This window comes from Apis florea, unplaced genomic scaffold (genome assembly GCF_048593485.1).
Source record: "Apis florea isolate Af1SG1 unplaced genomic scaffold, ASM4859348v1 contig_3170_pilon, whole genome shotgun sequence".
Taxonomy (NCBI): Eukaryota; Metazoa; Arthropoda; class Insecta; order Hymenoptera; family Apidae; genus Apis; species Apis florea.
Genome location: NW_028256714.1, coordinates 1,632,236 through 1,651,299, shown reverse-complemented (window position 1 = coordinate 1,651,299; position 19,064 = coordinate 1,632,236). Strand labels below are relative to the sequence as shown.

General features: G+C 28.6%; 1 protein-coding gene and 1 long non-coding RNA gene across 4 annotated transcripts; one reads left to right on the top strand and one right to left on the bottom strand.

Annotated features, from left to right (window-relative positions):
* Positions 1–12,810: 12,810 nt before the first annotated feature.
* LOC105735245 (uncharacterized) lies at positions 12,811–13,735 on the bottom strand. Its single transcript, XR_001111919.3, has 2 exons — positions 13,581–13,735; positions 12,811–13,343 (listed from the first exon to the last, which is right to left on the bottom strand). It is a non-coding gene; the product is annotated as an uncharacterized LOC105735245 (long non-coding RNA).
* Positions 13,381–18,757, top strand: LOC100866921 (actin related protein 1). 3 transcript variants are annotated; one of them, XM_012485544.3, is made up of 2 exons: positions 13,381–13,742; positions 16,044–18,757. In XM_012485544.3, exon 2 carries the CDS (start codon positions 16,063–16,065, stop codon positions 17,191–17,193), a length of 1,131 nt encoding a protein of 376 aa, XP_012340998.1. In that variant the 5' UTR covers positions 13,381–13,742; positions 16,044–16,062; the 3' UTR covers positions 17,194–18,757. The 3 variants fall into 3 exon arrangements, with proteins under 3 accessions (XP_012340998.1, XP_012340999.1, XP_086766378.1); XM_012485545.2 differs by lacking the exon at positions 13,381–13,742 and adding an exon at positions 13,895–15,006; XM_086910252.1 differs by lacking the exon at positions 13,381–13,742 and adding an exon at positions 14,903–15,344.
* Positions 18,758–19,064: the final 307 nt, after the last annotated feature.

The window sequence follows — 19,064 nt, the reverse complement described above, 5'->3', positions numbered from 1 at the left end:
TATACACAACTTCGAATTCGAATGTTCTTCAGCTAAAAGCTAGACGATGATTCATGCTGAAGCTCGTGTGGAATTTTTGCTTCTTCGTGACAAATTGTATCTTCTATAATTTCATCGTGTAAGCATTTTTATCTTACTATGATCATAATTTATAAATATAAATATTTTTTTAAACATTTCATTTATATGATTTTTTATTTATTTGCGAAATTCAAAAAAATCATCGATATAAGAAATTTTGCAAAATTATGCTAAGATTTGTAAGAAATTTACAATATTATCGAGACAAATTATCGGAAATCATGTAAATAAATAATGATAAAAAATGATTAATAGCCTGTTATATAATTTTTTAGATATTGTCTAATCAAAAAAATAATTTGAAACAAAATGTACAAAATAAATTTGATAATGATTGATTAAAAAAAAAAGTATCATAAAAAGAAATTATGAATTTATTTAATTAATTTATATTAATTAAATATTAAAAATTTTAATTTAATAATAGTTAATGAAGTGCAATCTTTTTTGTATATTTTAATAAGATGAAAAACAGATTATTCATTATTAAGGAAAAAATTTTATCTAAGTCTATTTGCATTCATTTGTAATTTCTAACAAATGATCTAAAAGCTTTGTAAAGAATCGAGGCATCATTCCAGCATCAGTATATATACATATATATATAACGGGTCGACAGGTGTCGTGATGAAAGCAGGTTTTCTTCGTGGTCCTCCTTCAAGTCAGTGCCGTATTTATTATTTATACATCGTATATTTTCGAAATTTCGCATGAAAGTAAATCTAATATCTGAAAATTAATCGATATAAATATTTTATAACCAATTTCAAACTAATGAAATGTTAAATTTTACTTTATTTTTAAAGTGTATACAAATTCCTTAAAAGAAAATCGATTTATTGGAAAGTATATTGAGTTATAATTTTGAAAAAAATAAATGTAATAAGAATAGTCCATAAAAACTTTAGATAAACATTAACAAAAAAAAAAATATGAAAAATTCTTTAATATAAAATTAGATTATGAATTCAATTCTAATATTTTCTTTCAGAAACTTTATTGTTATTATTTATACTATAATATTTATACATATATAATATGACATCAATATTTTATCTTAAAATGTGTTATAACATATAAACAACGTTATTTCAGACGTTGAAACGATTTTTATGTCGTTAATTGTAAATGATGTTGGCTAGAAAAACTTCGATTCTAGGATACGCTCCTGAACACTGTCCCTCAAGACTCGTTTCCGTGCTCCCTCGACGTAGCCCCGAGCAATACACGGGGTCCCATTCCGTGCAGAAGTGCAATGTACCCGATAATCCGAATGCCAGAGATATATACGCATATTTCACAAAGGGAGAAAACTCATGCCAGGATACTAGCTATAAAACAAAAGTGCAATGTTAAATTTGTATTAAACTGACTGTACATCCGGAATTACAATTGAGGTTATATACGATGAAACATATCATGGGTTGAATATTTGAGCATTTCCTGTTGAAAAATATAAATTAAATGATAGCTACAGATTGAATAATTGAAAATATTATATTTATTTATTCCAATTTATATATTTTTATTGTAATAATTTTAATTATATTTTATGTAATATAATTATTTTTTATTTTTACAATTTATAAAATATTTGATTTATTGTAAAATATGCATAGTACAATTATTATCCTATTATATTTATTAATTCTTATATTTCTAAGTCTTGAAGTAAGATCAAAAATGAAAATAGCAAAAACAATTATAAATATACAAAAATGATAAACATGATAATATCAAATAGTTATATAAATATCGATGATTCCAATTACAGACAAAATATTATAGGAATCATACATAATATATTTATCAGAATATATATATACAATGGATAAATTGGATTTTAGAAATTTTACAAGATCATTAAATAAGATTTTTTTTTTATGTCGATGCTGTTGCTATGATACAATTAACGAGCACGAAATTTTCTAAAGCTATGTCAATTTTGCCAGGTGATTCCACTAGATTGCACAACGGGTACATTCGTTGTTATTTGTAACAATATAAAATTTTTTTTTTTCCTTTATGATGTCAAAAATCAATTTACAATAGTTAAAAAATTATTTTGAATTTTACGTTGTAAACATTATTATCTTTTTGGATGCTACGTTTAAACTTAAGAGCTGTGAAAAACGAATCTGTTTGAATGCGTTGCCATTATATAAATTGCATGCGATTAATTATGATATCCGCATATCCGCCCTTCCCACACCATGAATCCGGAGAGATTAAAGTAAGTAAATTCCCAGGCGATTTCTTCTCTTCCAAGGATTCTTTCAGTATGACCTCTAAATGAACTTGAAAAAATATGGAGCGGTACATAAATATACGACCGTGTGCACTTACATCCGGATTTACAAGTACGAAACCTATTAAGATAAATTTAGTTCTGCTCACGATTTTAGAATATATCATTTTATATATTTCATTTGCAATTAAAATCTTTGATTATATTATTGATAATATAACGATCGTTTTGTTAATACGAATAAAAATGAGAAAACGAGAATTAATAAATCTTAAAAATTACAAATTATTCTTTGATAAATTTACTTTTTTCATTTTTTAAATAAAATTAAAGTAATTATATTTACATTTAAATACGAATTAAATTAAAATATATGTAAATAAAAAATATGATACAATTATGGAATTGATCATGATCTAATTACATTTCATTAACTATTACTTTCCATATTAGATACATATTAAATCCATTGCTATATTCACATTATTTTCTTGCTTTTTAACATATAATATAGAATACTTTTACCTTGATACTTTTACCCTGCTATTTTTTACACATTCATCATTATTTCTTTTCTTATTTCTCTTTTTATTCACCAATGATTAATAACTTTTTAATTTAATTTAACTTTAAAATATATTTGGTATTCGAAGCAATAAGAAATATAGTTAGCAGTATAAGTTTTAAATAAATTAATTAAAGTAATTATAAATTATTAAAATATTATTAGAAATCAAATAACAAAATTATAAATTTTATTCTTTTTTATATTCCTTTTTTGATTACGTATCACGAGATAATCACAAGGATAAAAAAGAAATATAATAGGTGAACGCTATTCGTTAAAAAATAAAAATTCGTTCAAATATTTTTTGCAAACATTTGTACACAATTGTGCAAAATAACAATTCAATATTACGTACAATATTATTCTTGCACGAAAGTTTTTAATAATTATTCTATGCTGCCCGATGATTATGCAGTTCTATCTTTCGTCACGGCAAATGAATCAGAGTATGTACATCGTATATGTGGAATATGTATAACCTACACCGTAAGTATATCGACCCCAGCATCTGCCGTGTTCAATATGTGGGGCGAGCTATCGACAAAGACTGTATTATAGATCGTATGTTGAACTCTGTTTCTATTCTCGCAACGTATTTCATAAATTATCACTTTTACGTGATTATCCATCGATATAAATTATTTTGATAAATGATTTTTTCGCGAATTAATCTGACCAATTAATTAGTCTATGAGGTATAAATATTGATAAAATTATGTAATATGAATTTTCCATGTAAAAAAATTCGAAAATTATTTTATTACATCGGTTCTTTATTACATTTTATTACATTTCTGAATGATCTTTTAAAAATAACATAACAGACGAGGTGAACCACCGGCTCATCGTACTACAAGAGACCACGTGTTGAGCTTAATTTCTATTCTTGTAAACGCGTTCTATATTTGGAATACGCAAGTACTTATTTGATTTCTATCATTGCTACAGACACGAACTTTCTATTGTTTCTATTTCTCACGTTAATTATTTGTATAACTGTAAGAATATGTAAAAAACCATAAAAAATTAAAATTTTATAAGACGATTTATTTTTCACAACATAAAATTGAAACTTCTGAGTTTTTTTACTTTTTTGAATGTTCCACATAAGATACCACTTTTCAAAATATGAATATTGATTTCTTTTTTTTCTTTTCTCAGCACAAATTCATTTGAACATTTACACAATTATTTAAATATATATTAATATTTAAAGAAAAAATATCTCGCTTATTTTTATGTTTATTATTGTATATTTAAATCTTTATACTAGATTGTTCTATTACATACGATTATCCTATATATACAATCATATAAGAAAAGAAACAAGCATTTAAAGTTGCTCAATATTCTTTTAAATTTAAAATGATATATTTATTGGCATGTAAGATCAATATCTTATTTCCTTTGTTTTATTACGAGCATTAACATTAACAGGCAATTTGTATTCTCGTAAATGTCTTGAAACGTGTACACACGCGTGTAATTACAAGATATATTAGTCATGTCCGCTTTGAGAAAAACCCTTCAATGGGGACCCTGTTGGATCGTCGCCAAAATTGTAATCGCTTTATTTCACTTCCTTTAATGCGAAATGCGGTTGTTGGTTTCGACTTCTAAAAACTACTCGTTCTCGAAAAGCACACGTTTTCGTTCCACTTTCACATAATCGAATATTCGTGTGACCGTGTTAAATACATTTGCAAAATTAAAAAAGATCATTCGATGAAAAGTATGATTCGATATTCAATGATTGTATCAAATATTAAAGCACGTAAATATCCTTCCAGTCTTTTCTTCTAATCTTAAATGATATGTAAATTAGATTAGATTAGGTTGAGTAATGTAAGTTAATTGGAAAAGAATATGGGTTATCACCGGAAATACTACTACAAGTTCAAGTTTCCATAGATGAAGGGTTTTGAAGTTTCCAGATACAATTTCCTTATTCTCCAATATTCTCTTTCTTCTTCATTTGCGATTCCTCGTCCCACTCGAGAAGGATGCCTTGCACAGTATCCAGCCATTCATCCGGTAGTTTTTGCCTGTCGACTTAACGAACATACACTCTGTTCCAGTTTCATTCAACCCGATTTTTTGCCATGACGACAATCGTTCACCGATTACGAGACTATCTGGAATGAATGGGAAAGAGAACAAGGTGTGTGTGTCATTATTTAAAATTGTAATCGATGATCAACACATATGGAAATATTTAATTATCTTTTTATTCTTTAAGTATCATTGTGCTATTTTAATAAAATGATTAAAGACTTATTTCAAATTAATTTTATGAATAATAAATTTTTTTCACACATTATGTGCATTTTTTTATACTTTTAGTTAGATTAAATTTGTTTATATTTTCATTAAAAAATGAGAATAAATATTTGAATAAGGTGGGACATATTATTAATTAGTTTGATGAAATTGTAAAAAAAAATTATTAACAGATTAATCGAATTATATTTTATAGAATACAAAGGAGTTAAATTTGAATTTTGTTTCTGCTCGAATCGAAATGCACGAAAGGTAAGAAGGTCCTCGAAGTACCTGTTCGTCCTTCGACGAAGCTGAACAGTAAATCGATCCTGCTTACCTGACGAAGCGGAAATGGCTATTTATAACTACGAATGCCTCTTGAATTCTTATTTACAGTTTATGAGAAGGGTCCAATGAAGAATATATTACTTTACAGTGACCAAAGCTTCGTGTACTTCCAATCTGATGTATGCAATTACATGTAATATATTTAATCGTTAAATTTTTTAAAAATTTATTTAATATGTTCTTTTAAAAATTCAAAGTATAAAATTTTATACAAGTTTTGTCGATAGATTTAAAATTGATACAAATATATATAATATAATTTAAAATTGAAATAATAATCGAAATATAAGGATATCACTCGTCGATATTCGCATTCCTATATCGCGTTGAAATATGTAAAAAAAAAAAAAAAAAATGCCTGAAAATTCGAAAGTAGTTTGCACTGCCAAAGAAGACGTGTTTAACTGGAAGAGGCGACCTACATATTATCTACGCATGACTACACTGATAGAAAACTCTCACATGCATAGGGTGAGCTAATTGTAATCAACTGTATATAGCAATGCTACTGGATATTCCGATTAATTTCAATTTCCTGTGCATGACACGAATATGGATGATGATCATGAGAAAAATATCATTAAAAAGATTTAATATCTTAGCTGTTATATCTTTAACTATTTCATTAGAATTAAAATATAAAAATGTAATTTCTCTTAGATATAAATTTTTATGTATAAATGATTCACTCTTTATGAATAGTAAATTTTTCTTTATTTTTTTTTTTTTTTCTTTCTTTATTTTTCTATTCACTTCTTTCACATTTTCTACTCCTCGAAATAAAATGATTCAATGTTTAATTATTTTTTCACATCACATTAAATCGCTTTAAATCGCAAATAATTTTCAATAATGCACACGATTCAAGTTTTAACGCATGAAATTGTAGGTCATTAAAGCGCTTAACATTTCCGTGAATGGTATAAATGAAGAGCGGTGGAGACCGGTTGAGCTACATACATAGACGGTTAACAAGCTCCAAAGTTGCACAGATAAGGTAAGACCTTGCTTCTCTGAACAAGGACACCAGACGTTGTCTTACCATATAGACAACATACCATCCTAGCTATATGTAGTTACATGTACACCGTTCCACTTTCATATGCAACGAGAACGGTGCACTTGGCCTAACGTGAATGTATATGTGTCACATGTATAAGCATAATACATTACAAAGTTGTACAGAGACGTGAAAACTATGACGAACTTCGGTTAGTTTCTTTCCATTAGAAGTTTTCTTCGATATTTAAACTTTTCGTAGAATCACTCGGACCGAGTACAATTGCGATTGTAAGAAAGCGGAGTGTCATTTCGGTTTTTGTTTTAGTTTCAACCTAACCTAACCTAACAAATGATGATTGAAAGTTTTGAAAAATCAATGATCGATGATGGAACGAATTTCAAAGAATTAATAGAAAGTAGATTGATAAAATAGATGTATAAAAATTTGAAGGAAATTGATTTGATGATGTTTCGTTTGTACGAATAAAAACGGAGATATTTCAAAGTTTTTAAAATGGCTGTTTCTCAAGCGACTATATTTCTCAAGCGTACATATTTCTCAAAAGCAAATTGAAAGTAGTAGTCGACCATTATTTCACCGCAGAACTTGACACCAATATGGCAACAAAGAAAGATTAAAATAAATTTAGCATGGCTCGAAGTAAATGAACTTTAATGCAAAAAAGTCAGATATTTTAAAATATTTTTAACATAACTTATCTTAATGTTTCTAAATAAAATTAATTAAATTAAAATAATAAAATAATAAGTTAATAAAATTAAATTAACTTTATTCCAAATAAATAAAATTGACAAAATAAGAAACAATTATCTTTTTCTGATTTTATAATAAAGTCGTATCTGGAAAGATTAATAAATATAGATATTTGTTATCATTATTATTACTGATTATTGATAAATTGCTACATATTCGAATGTTAAGTATTGATAAGTAGTAAGTAATCATTCATATAAAATTAATACTAATACCAATAATATAGTGATACTAAGATATAAGATAATTGTTACGTTTCATGCGATAACTATCAGAAGGAAAATTTTCCTTTGTATCGTGTCCATTATAGTATAATATGATCTTATTTATTTAATTCATGCATAATGATCACTCATAAGTATTCTTATCGATGTATAGTTGTATACCTATTTAAGATCACTAGTGCAAAAAATATAACTTTCCCGAATGATTGATGAACATATTACGCTTTCGTGTTTCATGCTCGTTATTTCGTAATAACACAATTTATTAGTTTTCCTTTGCTCATCGTTCATCGATAGACGTTAAAATTTTCTAGAACGATTTCTGACATCGTTCGGATAAATCAATCGTACGAATTCTTTATCGTTTAAACTTCCTTCTATCGTTTAAATTTTCTTCCTTTATCGATTCATCTGTTAATCCTAAATAAAAAAAAAAAAGAAAGATAAATAAGAAAAATAAATAAATTTGTTAAAATGTTATTTTTTAAACAACATTTTTCGAAATAATCATCAAATTTTATAAAATACGCGATTCGTGTAAAAATTATATAAATGTTGGTGGATCGTTGAGCGACGATCTGAATAAACGGAAGGACAAAATCATCTTTTTGGTAATCCTAACGATCCACGGCCATGTTCCAAATCCTTGGATTTACTTCCCTTGGATATACGTGGAAGAAAACGGAGTCAAGAACGTAAGTAGCAGCCGACAGCATGTGAGTACATTCGTTTTACCGGTTGTCTACCTGTTCTGGGTCAGTCGTGTGTGCAAGGTCAAATCCCAAGAATCTCCAACGTCATTCCGTCAGAGCTGAAGACCGCGGATCTTGCGTGCTAGAATGGAATAGTCGTCATTTTTACCTTCGATTCGTCGACTCACTGCAAGAAAAATATTTCCTACCGGCATTGACGAACCCAATTCCATGGCTATTGTGCGTGCAATAAATTATTAAAAAAATTTTTTTTTTTATTTTTTTATTAAATCTGAATTCAATATTTTTTCTTTTTGTTATTATTATTATTATTATTTTTTTTTTTTAATTTAGAATATTAATTTTACGTATGTACGTATGTTTTGCTCTTAATTTAATGGAATAAAGGAATTGCATGCGTAAAATATGATAGATTGTAAGATATAAATACATATCGTGGAAAACAATAAATTTGTAAAAATCTAAGCATCCTTATTCTACAATATTTAAAAAATTATCTTATCGATATTGTTAAAGTTATCGGAGAAAAATTATTATATCTAATTTTTACAAATGATATTTATCTTTAAGTGTTCAAGAAAAATATATATTTACCAATTATTATTTCGATTTTCATTCGTAAATACTTTTCTTCTAAATTTTTCTCTAAACTATAAAAAAAAAATACTTGATTTTCGAAAAAAAAGAACATAGATTAAAAAAGCAAATGATTATATCTATCTTTGAATAATAGATAGATAAATGTATGTAATCGCATAAATTTTACACGTGTCATTCTAAATGCTTGGAATAATGCAATTACTATATGAGTAAGCGATGAATAAACAACGTACTCTGACTAACGGTTGAAATCCTTCTCAAAAGTAAGCCATTACCTTGAATCATCGAATGAATTTTTGATTGAAGTTTTGAATCATTCGTTCATAAACGAATAACAATTTCTCCAATCTTTGCATACATATTATCATTTTCTTTATCATCAGCTGCTCAGTCCAACGTCACTGTTTCTCGATTTAACAAGCCATAAGTCAACACTAAATATAGTGATCGCGTATTATCGCGCGTCTCTGACCGGATTCCTAACATGCTTGGCAATCGCTAATGAGAACTGTTACTATGACTAGAAATTAGTTGCAGACAAATTAATTACTTTTCACTCTGAGATTGATTACGAATTAAATGTTTATAAAAATTTAATAAAATTTAATAAAAAGATTAAATTTAAAATTTAAATATTTTACTTTAAGAGAAATTGTAAGACAAACCGCGAAACGAAATGAAATTTTTCACCGAGAAACTTTTATCTTCAAGAGAAACTTAAAGACAATTCAAGCATTACGCGTGAACAGCCACTAGGTTATACCTTTTAGAGAAGAGAAGTACATAAGAGATCTCTTTTGTTCTAATTTCTTTTGTTCTAAAGAAAAATAAAGAAGTATCCATGAAATATGTGTAACAAAAAAAATTAAAATAATTATATTTTAATCTTTCACAGTATTTTTGTAGTATTATCTCTATAAAAATAATTAAAAATCTAGAAATTAGATTTAAAAATTGTATAAATTTTTTTTTAATTGTATATATATATATATATATAAAAGTACAAAATATTAAATTATCTTATTAAGAATTTTATAATTATGTACAATTTTTTTATTATACTATTATAAGTCTTTTCAATGCAATATAATTTAGCTTTCAAAATATCATTATTTACGAATCATTCATAAGATATCGCAATAATTTATATCATAATTTAAAATTATATCGAGTAAACTGATATGTAAAAAAAAATAAAAAGTCGTAAACTTATCTTGTTAAATTTTATCAATAATTCGTGACGAATAAACTAAATTTAATCATTGTATTTATAAGAAAAAATTCGTAACTGTAAAAACATGTTCTTCGATAAGTATACTTGTTTACAAGGAACTTCTTCTTCAAGTTCTTTCAATACGTTTCCCCAAACTCTGGCTTCTTTGTTAACCTGGTAAATTTTCAATTCGCGAAAGGTATGCCGTACAAGGTTTTTGACCTCGTTACGGTGATTCTCGATGATAGTTTCACTGTCTGGACCGAATACATGCGGCTAGTCCGATGAGAAAGAACCTTAAGCACTCTTCTGGGTGGGTGCGTTGAACTTACCGTCGCATTCCGTATTGATTTCGGTGGCACTGCGCGACTGGAGCCAGACGTTACCTACAGCACGTGTCCGCGTAGGACAGACACGCCCAATCTGAACTTTCCACAGGACAAGATCATGGATCTAACACGGGATAAAAAGTTCGAAAGAAAAAATACGTCCAATCTTTTCATGAAAACTGCACCAGACACTTTCACTGAAAACGGCCGATGACTAAAGCATGGACATAATCGGTTAATCGTTATGCTGATGGCAGAGCCTTACGCAAGGCCTCGAAGACCTTGAACGGGACCTTATTTGGTAAGCAAGGTCGAGGCTTTGCGGACCATTGGGTTTTCAGGCCGCCCACAATGCAACTTGCACCTTATTTGGATTTAATTCTTCCTATCGAGAGGAACTGTCGCGATAACGAAGAAAGTAAATAGAAATGCGTTGTATGATACTGACTGAATTAACAAAGATTAATATTAATATGTACTTGGAAATGGCATTATAAAATGTTCCATTTATTTTATAAATTATAAATATTTTTATTGCATCACAAATTATATTTAGCATATAAACTTTTGTTTTAAACATTTTTTTATATTATATAATATTTTTGAATGACTTTTATTAATATTATATATAAATATATATTTATCTTTTTAGTATATTTTGTTTAAATATGTTTAAGGATATCGATTATTTTATAAATCTTTCTTGTTGCGATCACATTTGTTCGATAAATATAACTCGTAAGTATATAGATACTTATGTTATGATTTATATTTTCATTCTTATATCTTATTTAATACTGCAAAAATTAAAAGCATAAATATTTTACATTTAATTTTATATGAAGATACTGCATACATGTGACAGTGGACCGGGCGCTGACATCATTTTGAGGTTAGGTTAGACTTACCTTAGATGAAGTAGCTTACCCGTTCATCTGATATATAAATGATGTATGAATATATAGAATTTCATACACATACCAAATATATGATGATAACATTTAAAAATTATATTTATAATAATAAATTATTATAAAAATAATATAATAATAATATAATAATCATTTCAAGAAAAAAAATGAAATCAAGAACATTTGATATGTCCTCATAAAAAAACAATTCAATACGATTTCTTATTAGGCACAAATGATTCACTGATTACATCATCGAAGCACTATTTCGACAAAGAAGCGTGACAGGTGTATTTATAAAACTGTCCTATTTTTTTTGAACATATCTTTCTCAATGTGCAAATTTATTCTATAAACACTAACATTATTATATGATAACATGTATTATATACATTATATATATATATATATTTTAGAAATTATTGAATCTAAAATAGTTTTCTTAAAAATTTTATAAATTTAAAATTTGTTTGTATTAAAAATATATTAAGAAAATTGTCATAAACAAATAAGATAAATAAAAATTTTAAACTATTTTAGAAAATGCACAATGTATAATGATAAAATGTATGAAAATACATATTATCAATATTTTCTATAATTTAATTTCAATTATTTGATAATAGAATATTTTAATCATAACAGTGATATTATAATTATGATTTATAAATAAATTAATTGCAAAATATTTTGAAAAAATAGCATATTTTGACGTTTTCATTACCACGTGGTTTCCGTTCACAAAGCACGATTTACTATTGTACTGTACGAATACGCTTATCGATTTTGAAGCAGACACTGCACTCACACATACCATGATATCTTTAGTTTGACGGATATGTATTATATAGAAAATAGAACCGAAGCGTAGGGCTTACGTGATATCGTAGTAGTCCAGTGCACCCTTATCCGTGCCCTTGAGTCTATTTTTAGCTTCTGTTTCAAGAAAAAGGCGGTCGAGATGACATATACAACATGCAATAAATGGGTAGACGAATATAATCGGCTTCATTTGGTTATTTAATCTAAGTTTATTCTCTGATTTTTGAAAAAAAATTGAATTTAAGCTAAACAGTAGTTGCTCTATTCTAAAATAAAATCTAGATAACAAGTATGCATAAATAGTTAAATTTGACCTACTGACTTCCTAAATGTATCTTATGTATATCATTTAGCACATTTTTAAAATTTTTAAAATTGGAAAAGCAAATAGTATTAAGCCAGGAGTGTAGATTATTGATATGAATTATTAATAATTGTTAATAATTTGATTTTATAAAATTACTCAATGATCTTTTATGAGAGCAGATTAATATAAAATTCTATTTCAATTATATTATCAGAATAAAATATAAAACTAAATTTCATTATAAACAATAAAATATTAATTTTTCTTCTTTTTTCTCAATTTCTTTCTCTTTCTTTGAATATATCATACTATTTGATTAAAAAATTTCTTTCCAAATTGGAAGAATAAATATTTCAATTCATGAAATCATTTTTACAAAATATTTAATATACAAAGTACAAGAAGAATAAATTGCATTTATTATTATTAGCAATTCCATTATTAATATATCTATTAATACAAAAAATATTATCTATTAATTAAATCAATGATACAATATTATCTTCTTCTATCAAAAAACAGATAAGAATATTTAATGTTTCATATTTTAATAAACTTTATTTTAAATATGATTTCCATTAATGATTGCAAATGTAAGAAAGTATTAAATCTCAATGACAAATGTTTCGATTTGCATTAAGTAAAAGAAAATGTTGACCATTCCAAAGTATACATATAACAAAACTTTTTCTGACTCATACCTACTGCCGGTACACACATACACAAAGAACGTGATAATCTTCGCATACATTGATATGTTCACTACTACAAACAGCTCTGACGGTTAGTCAGGAAAGCCCTTACGCTAGTATACGCTTCCAGAAGGCATTATGCTCCCCGTATCGTACAGTTTGAAGCGGCATTTGGAGAATCTAGCCGGCAGCCGGCCAACGGACCAATCAGCGAGCCGCTTTCGTTTTATGCCCATATATGGCAAGAGCTGTGAATTCGAGTAGTGGGGGAAGTCGGACGAATCCATTCCGGAAATAGGGGTGTAGCCATATAACAATATTAAATAATACAATTTTAAAATAAAAGTATGATCATTAAATTTTTAATTTTTCAAATTTTCATTGCTCAATGAATTATATTTATGCATAAATTTGAAAAATAAAACGAAAAAATAAGGGGACATATCAAATAATTTGGAGCATTACAGCGTGTATACCGACCACACCTTTGGGCGAGTCTACATGACACGGTACCGGCCACGATCGTGCTCACAGTGTTCGCAACTCGCGGCTCTCGAGTCTCGCTTCGTCGTGCCGATAGTATTCTTGCGGTGTCTCTTTGCCGATCAGCGATCGAGTACTTTGTTGGTTACCTTCTATTCTAAAAGGTAAGTAATATACTATTTAACATACTAAAGTTCAAGTTTAGCATTAATTTAACACATTTCACGATGATCTATCATAATTTTAATGGCAAAAAGATCGAGGACACACGCCGGTTGATGAGCAGCCATGATGGCAGGGCGTTGCTCTCTCCATTTTTGACTTTCGATGTAGTCTCGAAAAATTTGTTTGAAAAATTCATTTCTGTTAGTATTATTTTGAAAATAAGGAATATACTGTGACGATCCGACAGGTTGTCGTTGTCAAGTGGTTCCTGACGTATACGCATTGCAAGGCAGGTGGTCGCGACGTGGTCGTTTATTAATAGCAGTACTCTGTACGGTGTTATAGAACCTGCGATTATGTTTGCTCGTAACATGAAATACAGTATAAATCTATCATCGGTTGAGAAATTAAAATGTTAAATGTAAAAATTGTTATAACATTTTTATCTCATATGATACTCATGTAATACTAGATTTAAATATTTATATTTATATTTATTTGAAAATTATAAATTCATTTATTTTAAAAAGCGTTTATATATAATGTCTAAATATTTTCAGATAGAACTGAAAATAATGTAAACTACTTATTTCATACATTTTGTAAAATATAATTTATTAATCAAATCAATAAAATATACGAATTAGTTAAATAATTAAATCTTTAACAAATCTTCTTATAATTATTTTTATAAAATTATTGATATTAAAAAATATATAAATTTTTATATATAAAATATCTATAAATTTTTTAAAAATTTCGTTTATACAATTATTTCATATATCTATCAAAAATTAATAGAAATACTGAAATCATACAAAATAATGATTTATTAATTAGATGTTAAAAATCGATTGACATTGAATGTGATCCAAACTGAACTTACATAGTAAGGAGAGGGAGGAAAATATTGGCAAGATCGGAGATGTGCGGTTCGGTCAATTTGGCGGATGCATTCACGAAGGGTGGTGAGACACACTTAAAATGGTTAGAGAAGGGCACAGGAGGGGTAGAGGGGGTAAACCCCTCCGTGGCAGAGGACTTCCATATATGGTAAAGAAAGCCAGGATTGGCTGAGGGTGTCCTGCCCTTATTGGCCGATTGCTTAGTGGTGGGGGGTCGACGACTGTGTTCATATAATACACTGCAAGCCGGCTGTCAGCTACACTCTGTGTTTGGTGCTAGATCGGTCGGCAGTGTCACATCCAAAGACCCAAGCTCCCTAACTTGTACATAACTTTTTTTTTTATATAAAACGAAAAAGTAAGTTATCGTTTTAAGTTCAGTGATAGATAATATTTTTTATAAACCAATTGAAAATTTAAATTGTAGTGTAACCAATTAAAGATTAGTGCGTGGGCAAATTGAACAGTAAATCATATGTACATCCGAACGTGGATTTTCAAATTGAGAAAAGTGGGTGATGTTAGGCTTGAAAGATGTTTGTGTCATATTTAGTGTGTTTTGTGTTATAATTTTTCGTTTGTAATATCATAGTGTCCGTTTGTTGTAAAATCAATTACAAATACCGGTATCGGTGATGATTTATATGTGAATGAGAATGAAATCTTTTTGCGAGAAGATAATTTCTATAATATAAAGTATGCACTAAATATTATTTGCAAGAACTAATCTATTGAAGTAAAAATGTATAAAGTTTTAAATATAAGTTCACTTATTAAAGCTTAAAACTTATTCGATTCTATATTTGTAGCATTGTAAGAATTTATTTTATAAAACTACGTCGGATATTGACCGTTTAATACCGGGGAAGGGTGGGGCAGGGTGCGGTTCTAGTTAACGGCGATAGATGATACAAATAGTTCTTGCAACTTATTTTTTCAATAACATTTCTCTTAACATAGAGAAATACATGTTGTAAAATTTATTTGTCTTTATAATTGTTAAATATATTATTTGAAATATTTAATTTTTGCTATCATAAAAATATATTTTTTTTTTTTCGTATTTTTAAACGCCATCTTGAAAATATTTGAAATGTTAATTTAGAGTACATGGTATTCTATAATTTACTATTTCAGTTATATAGAAAATACAGTACACTACAGTATATTTCTATATATAGAGTAATTTTCGTTAAATATTATAGGATTATACTTTTTTTTATCAAAAATATCAAAAAAAAGCAAAAATTCATATTTATCAATAAAAAAAATAAAAATGAAGAAAAAGAAATATATGTAATACGTAAAATTATAAGATTAATAAGTTTTTTTTAAAACCAATAATTATTAATTGATAATCATTGCTTGTCATTTAATTTATTTTTATTTTTACAGATAAATCAATAAACTAAACATGTCTGACGAAGAAGTTGCTGCACTCGTAGTTGACAATGGCTCCGGTATGTGCAAAGCCGGTTTCGCCGGAGACGACGCACCACGCGCCGTTTTCCCATCTATCGTCGGAAGACCACGCCACCAGGGTGTCATGGTTGGCATGGGACAAAAGGATTCCTATGTTGGTGACGAAGCCCAATCAAAAAGAGGTATTCTTACCTTGAAATACCCAATTGAGCATGGTATTGTTACCAACTGGGATGATATGGAGAAAATTTGGCATCACACTTTCTACAATGAACTTCGAGTGGCTCCCGAAGAACATCCGGTACTTCTCACTGAGGCACCTCTCAACCCGAAGGCTAATCGTGAAAAGATGACACAAATTATGTTTGAAACGTTTAACACTCCTGCTATGTATGTCGCCATTCAAGCTGTACTTTCACTATACGCTTCTGGACGTACTACTGGTATTGTATTGGATTCGGGTGACGGTGTTTCGCACACTGTACCAATTTATGAAGGATACGCTTTGCCTCATGCTATTCTTCGTTTGGACTTGGCTGGCCGTGATTTGACTGACTACCTCATGAAGATCCTTACAGAAAGAGGATATTCTTTCACTACTACGGCCGAACGTGAAATTGTTCGTGACATTAAAGAAAAACTCTGTTATGTTGCACTTGACTTTGAACAGGAAATGGCAACCGCTGCATCATCTTCAAGCTTGGAAAAGAGCTATGAACTTCCAGATGGTCAAGTAATTACTATTGGTAACGAAAGATTCCGTTGTCCTGAGGCTCTTTTCCAACCATCCTTCCTGGGAATGGAAGCTTGCGGTATTCATGAGACAACATATAATTCAATCATGAAGTGCGATGTCGATATCCGTAAAGATTTATATGCCAACACTGTCCTTTCTGGAGGTACCACTATGTATCCTGGAATCGCAGACAGAATGCAAAAAGAAATCACTGCCCTAGCACCATCCACCATGAAAATTAAGATCATTGCGCCACCCGAGAGGAAATATTCCGTATGGATTGGTGGATCAATTCTTGCTTCTTTGTCCACCTTCCAACAGATGTGGATCTCTAAACAAGAATACGACGAATCTGGACCATCCATTGTCCACAGGAAGTGCTTCTAAGCACATATTTGATATTCTCCTTGCATACTCATTCCCCGAATCCCGAAAGCGGCCTCTGTCTCGTTTCGCAGGCGGACGTAACATCAACTTCCGCAATAGTAATTGTCCTTTGGTTCCTCCGGGGCGAAGATACCTTTTTTCGATTCGGATGCACGTGGGACATGATTAACGCAGAGGCAATCCATTCATTTTCATTTAATTAAACACTATTGTATCTTAAACGTATTCCCCGAATTCCTAAGTACCCTTCTATCCTATCGAATCCTTTATATTATACAGGGTGCTAGGATACTTTTGGAAGAATAGGATATCTTTGGAAGATTGATTCTAAATACCAAATTAAATATAAAAGTTAGTATAAAAAGAATGTTGATTGAGGCTTATTTATTAATTTATATACAATTTCAGTTTGTATTAGATGAACTGAGACGATTCTTTCTCTGTCGTTCATATTGTCGACTTACTCTGTTTCCGTCTCGCTTTATCTGGCGCAAATTTAAATTGCTTATGATTTAATAAATAAGTCTCAACCGACACTTTTTGTATATCAACTTTTGTATTTATTTTGGCTTTTTGAATTGACCTTACAAAGCTATCCCATGAATATATTAACACCCTGTATCTTCAAATAACATTGCCTATGGTAGCATCTTAGCTAACCACCCTCACGAAAAACATCTTGTTGTCATCGCGATATTTCACTTTACAATCGAAATAATAATTTTGTTCTTTTCTTTATCGAACATGCTATATATACATATATATATATAAATATTTGCCAATTTTTAATATTCGCGAGTTTGAGCAGAAGAAAACTATTATATAAATTATTTTGGAATATTGTTCGATGCAGAATGGAATCGTTGTGCGCATCCTTAATGCACGAAAGATCTTTTAGTTTGGTATCCTCCAATTAAATGCATTCCGCTATTTTACTCCGCCGATATTTAAGGACATTTATGTCAATCCTTCGAGAATTCATCATTCCCAGCGGAGATAGGCCTTTCTTAATCATATCTTTTTTTTTACTGTTACCAATCGTTGAGGGAAAAGATGGCTCTTTCCTTTCTTTTTTTTTTTTTAAATAATGGGGGAGACCGCTGACCCAGAAAAATATCCCACAAACGCTCGCTCAAACGAATAAAAAAGACACGGTTTCGACCCCGCAAGCGTAGCCAAAGTATTATAATTTATTCCCATTGTATTGTGCAAGACCATTCACGTACACATCTTAAAGACTACTTTAGACTTATGGGATTATAAAATAAAACTCTTAAAAACATTATTGCTTTGACTTTTGTGTTTTTTAAGATTATAGTTAATCCAACATCCTTTACTGGATATTGTGTCCTTGATCTCCAATCCAGTATATCATAGTTAATCTGAGCTAAAAAAAATTGATCATTACTTCATTTAGCATGAATTCATGTAGTTTTATACACAATGTAGCTTTTGTACTGTTTGGCGTTATTCATTATTGTAACGTAAGATTTGTGGTAAAAGTTTATATTACTCTAAGAATTAGGTTTATATTTTCAGTCGAATAAAAATTATTTTCAATGAAGTGGTATCTATTACTCCTTATAAAAATCTGTAATTTAGAGTTTTTGAATTTTATTTAAAATTTAGAGATATTTTATTACTATATTGTAGTATAATGTAATATTGCTTTATGAAATATTCTATTCAATCTTCAAATAAAATAGAAATGATTTCATTTGCAAAAAAATTTTTTAATGATTAATATTTGTGTATCAATTTTTAATAAAATGGCTATATTAATTTATAAAGTCTTGTTAATTAAAAAAGAAATTTATAAAAACTATTAAATAGTCATAACTATTAAAAGATATAAAGTTTAATACATATGT

Bases quoted from the DNA above. Each gene is read 5' to 3' on its own strand.
- LOC100866921 (XM_012485544.3), top strand. From the start codon at position 16,063: ATGTCTGACGAAGAAGTTGCTGCACTCGTAGTTGACAATGGCTCCGGT.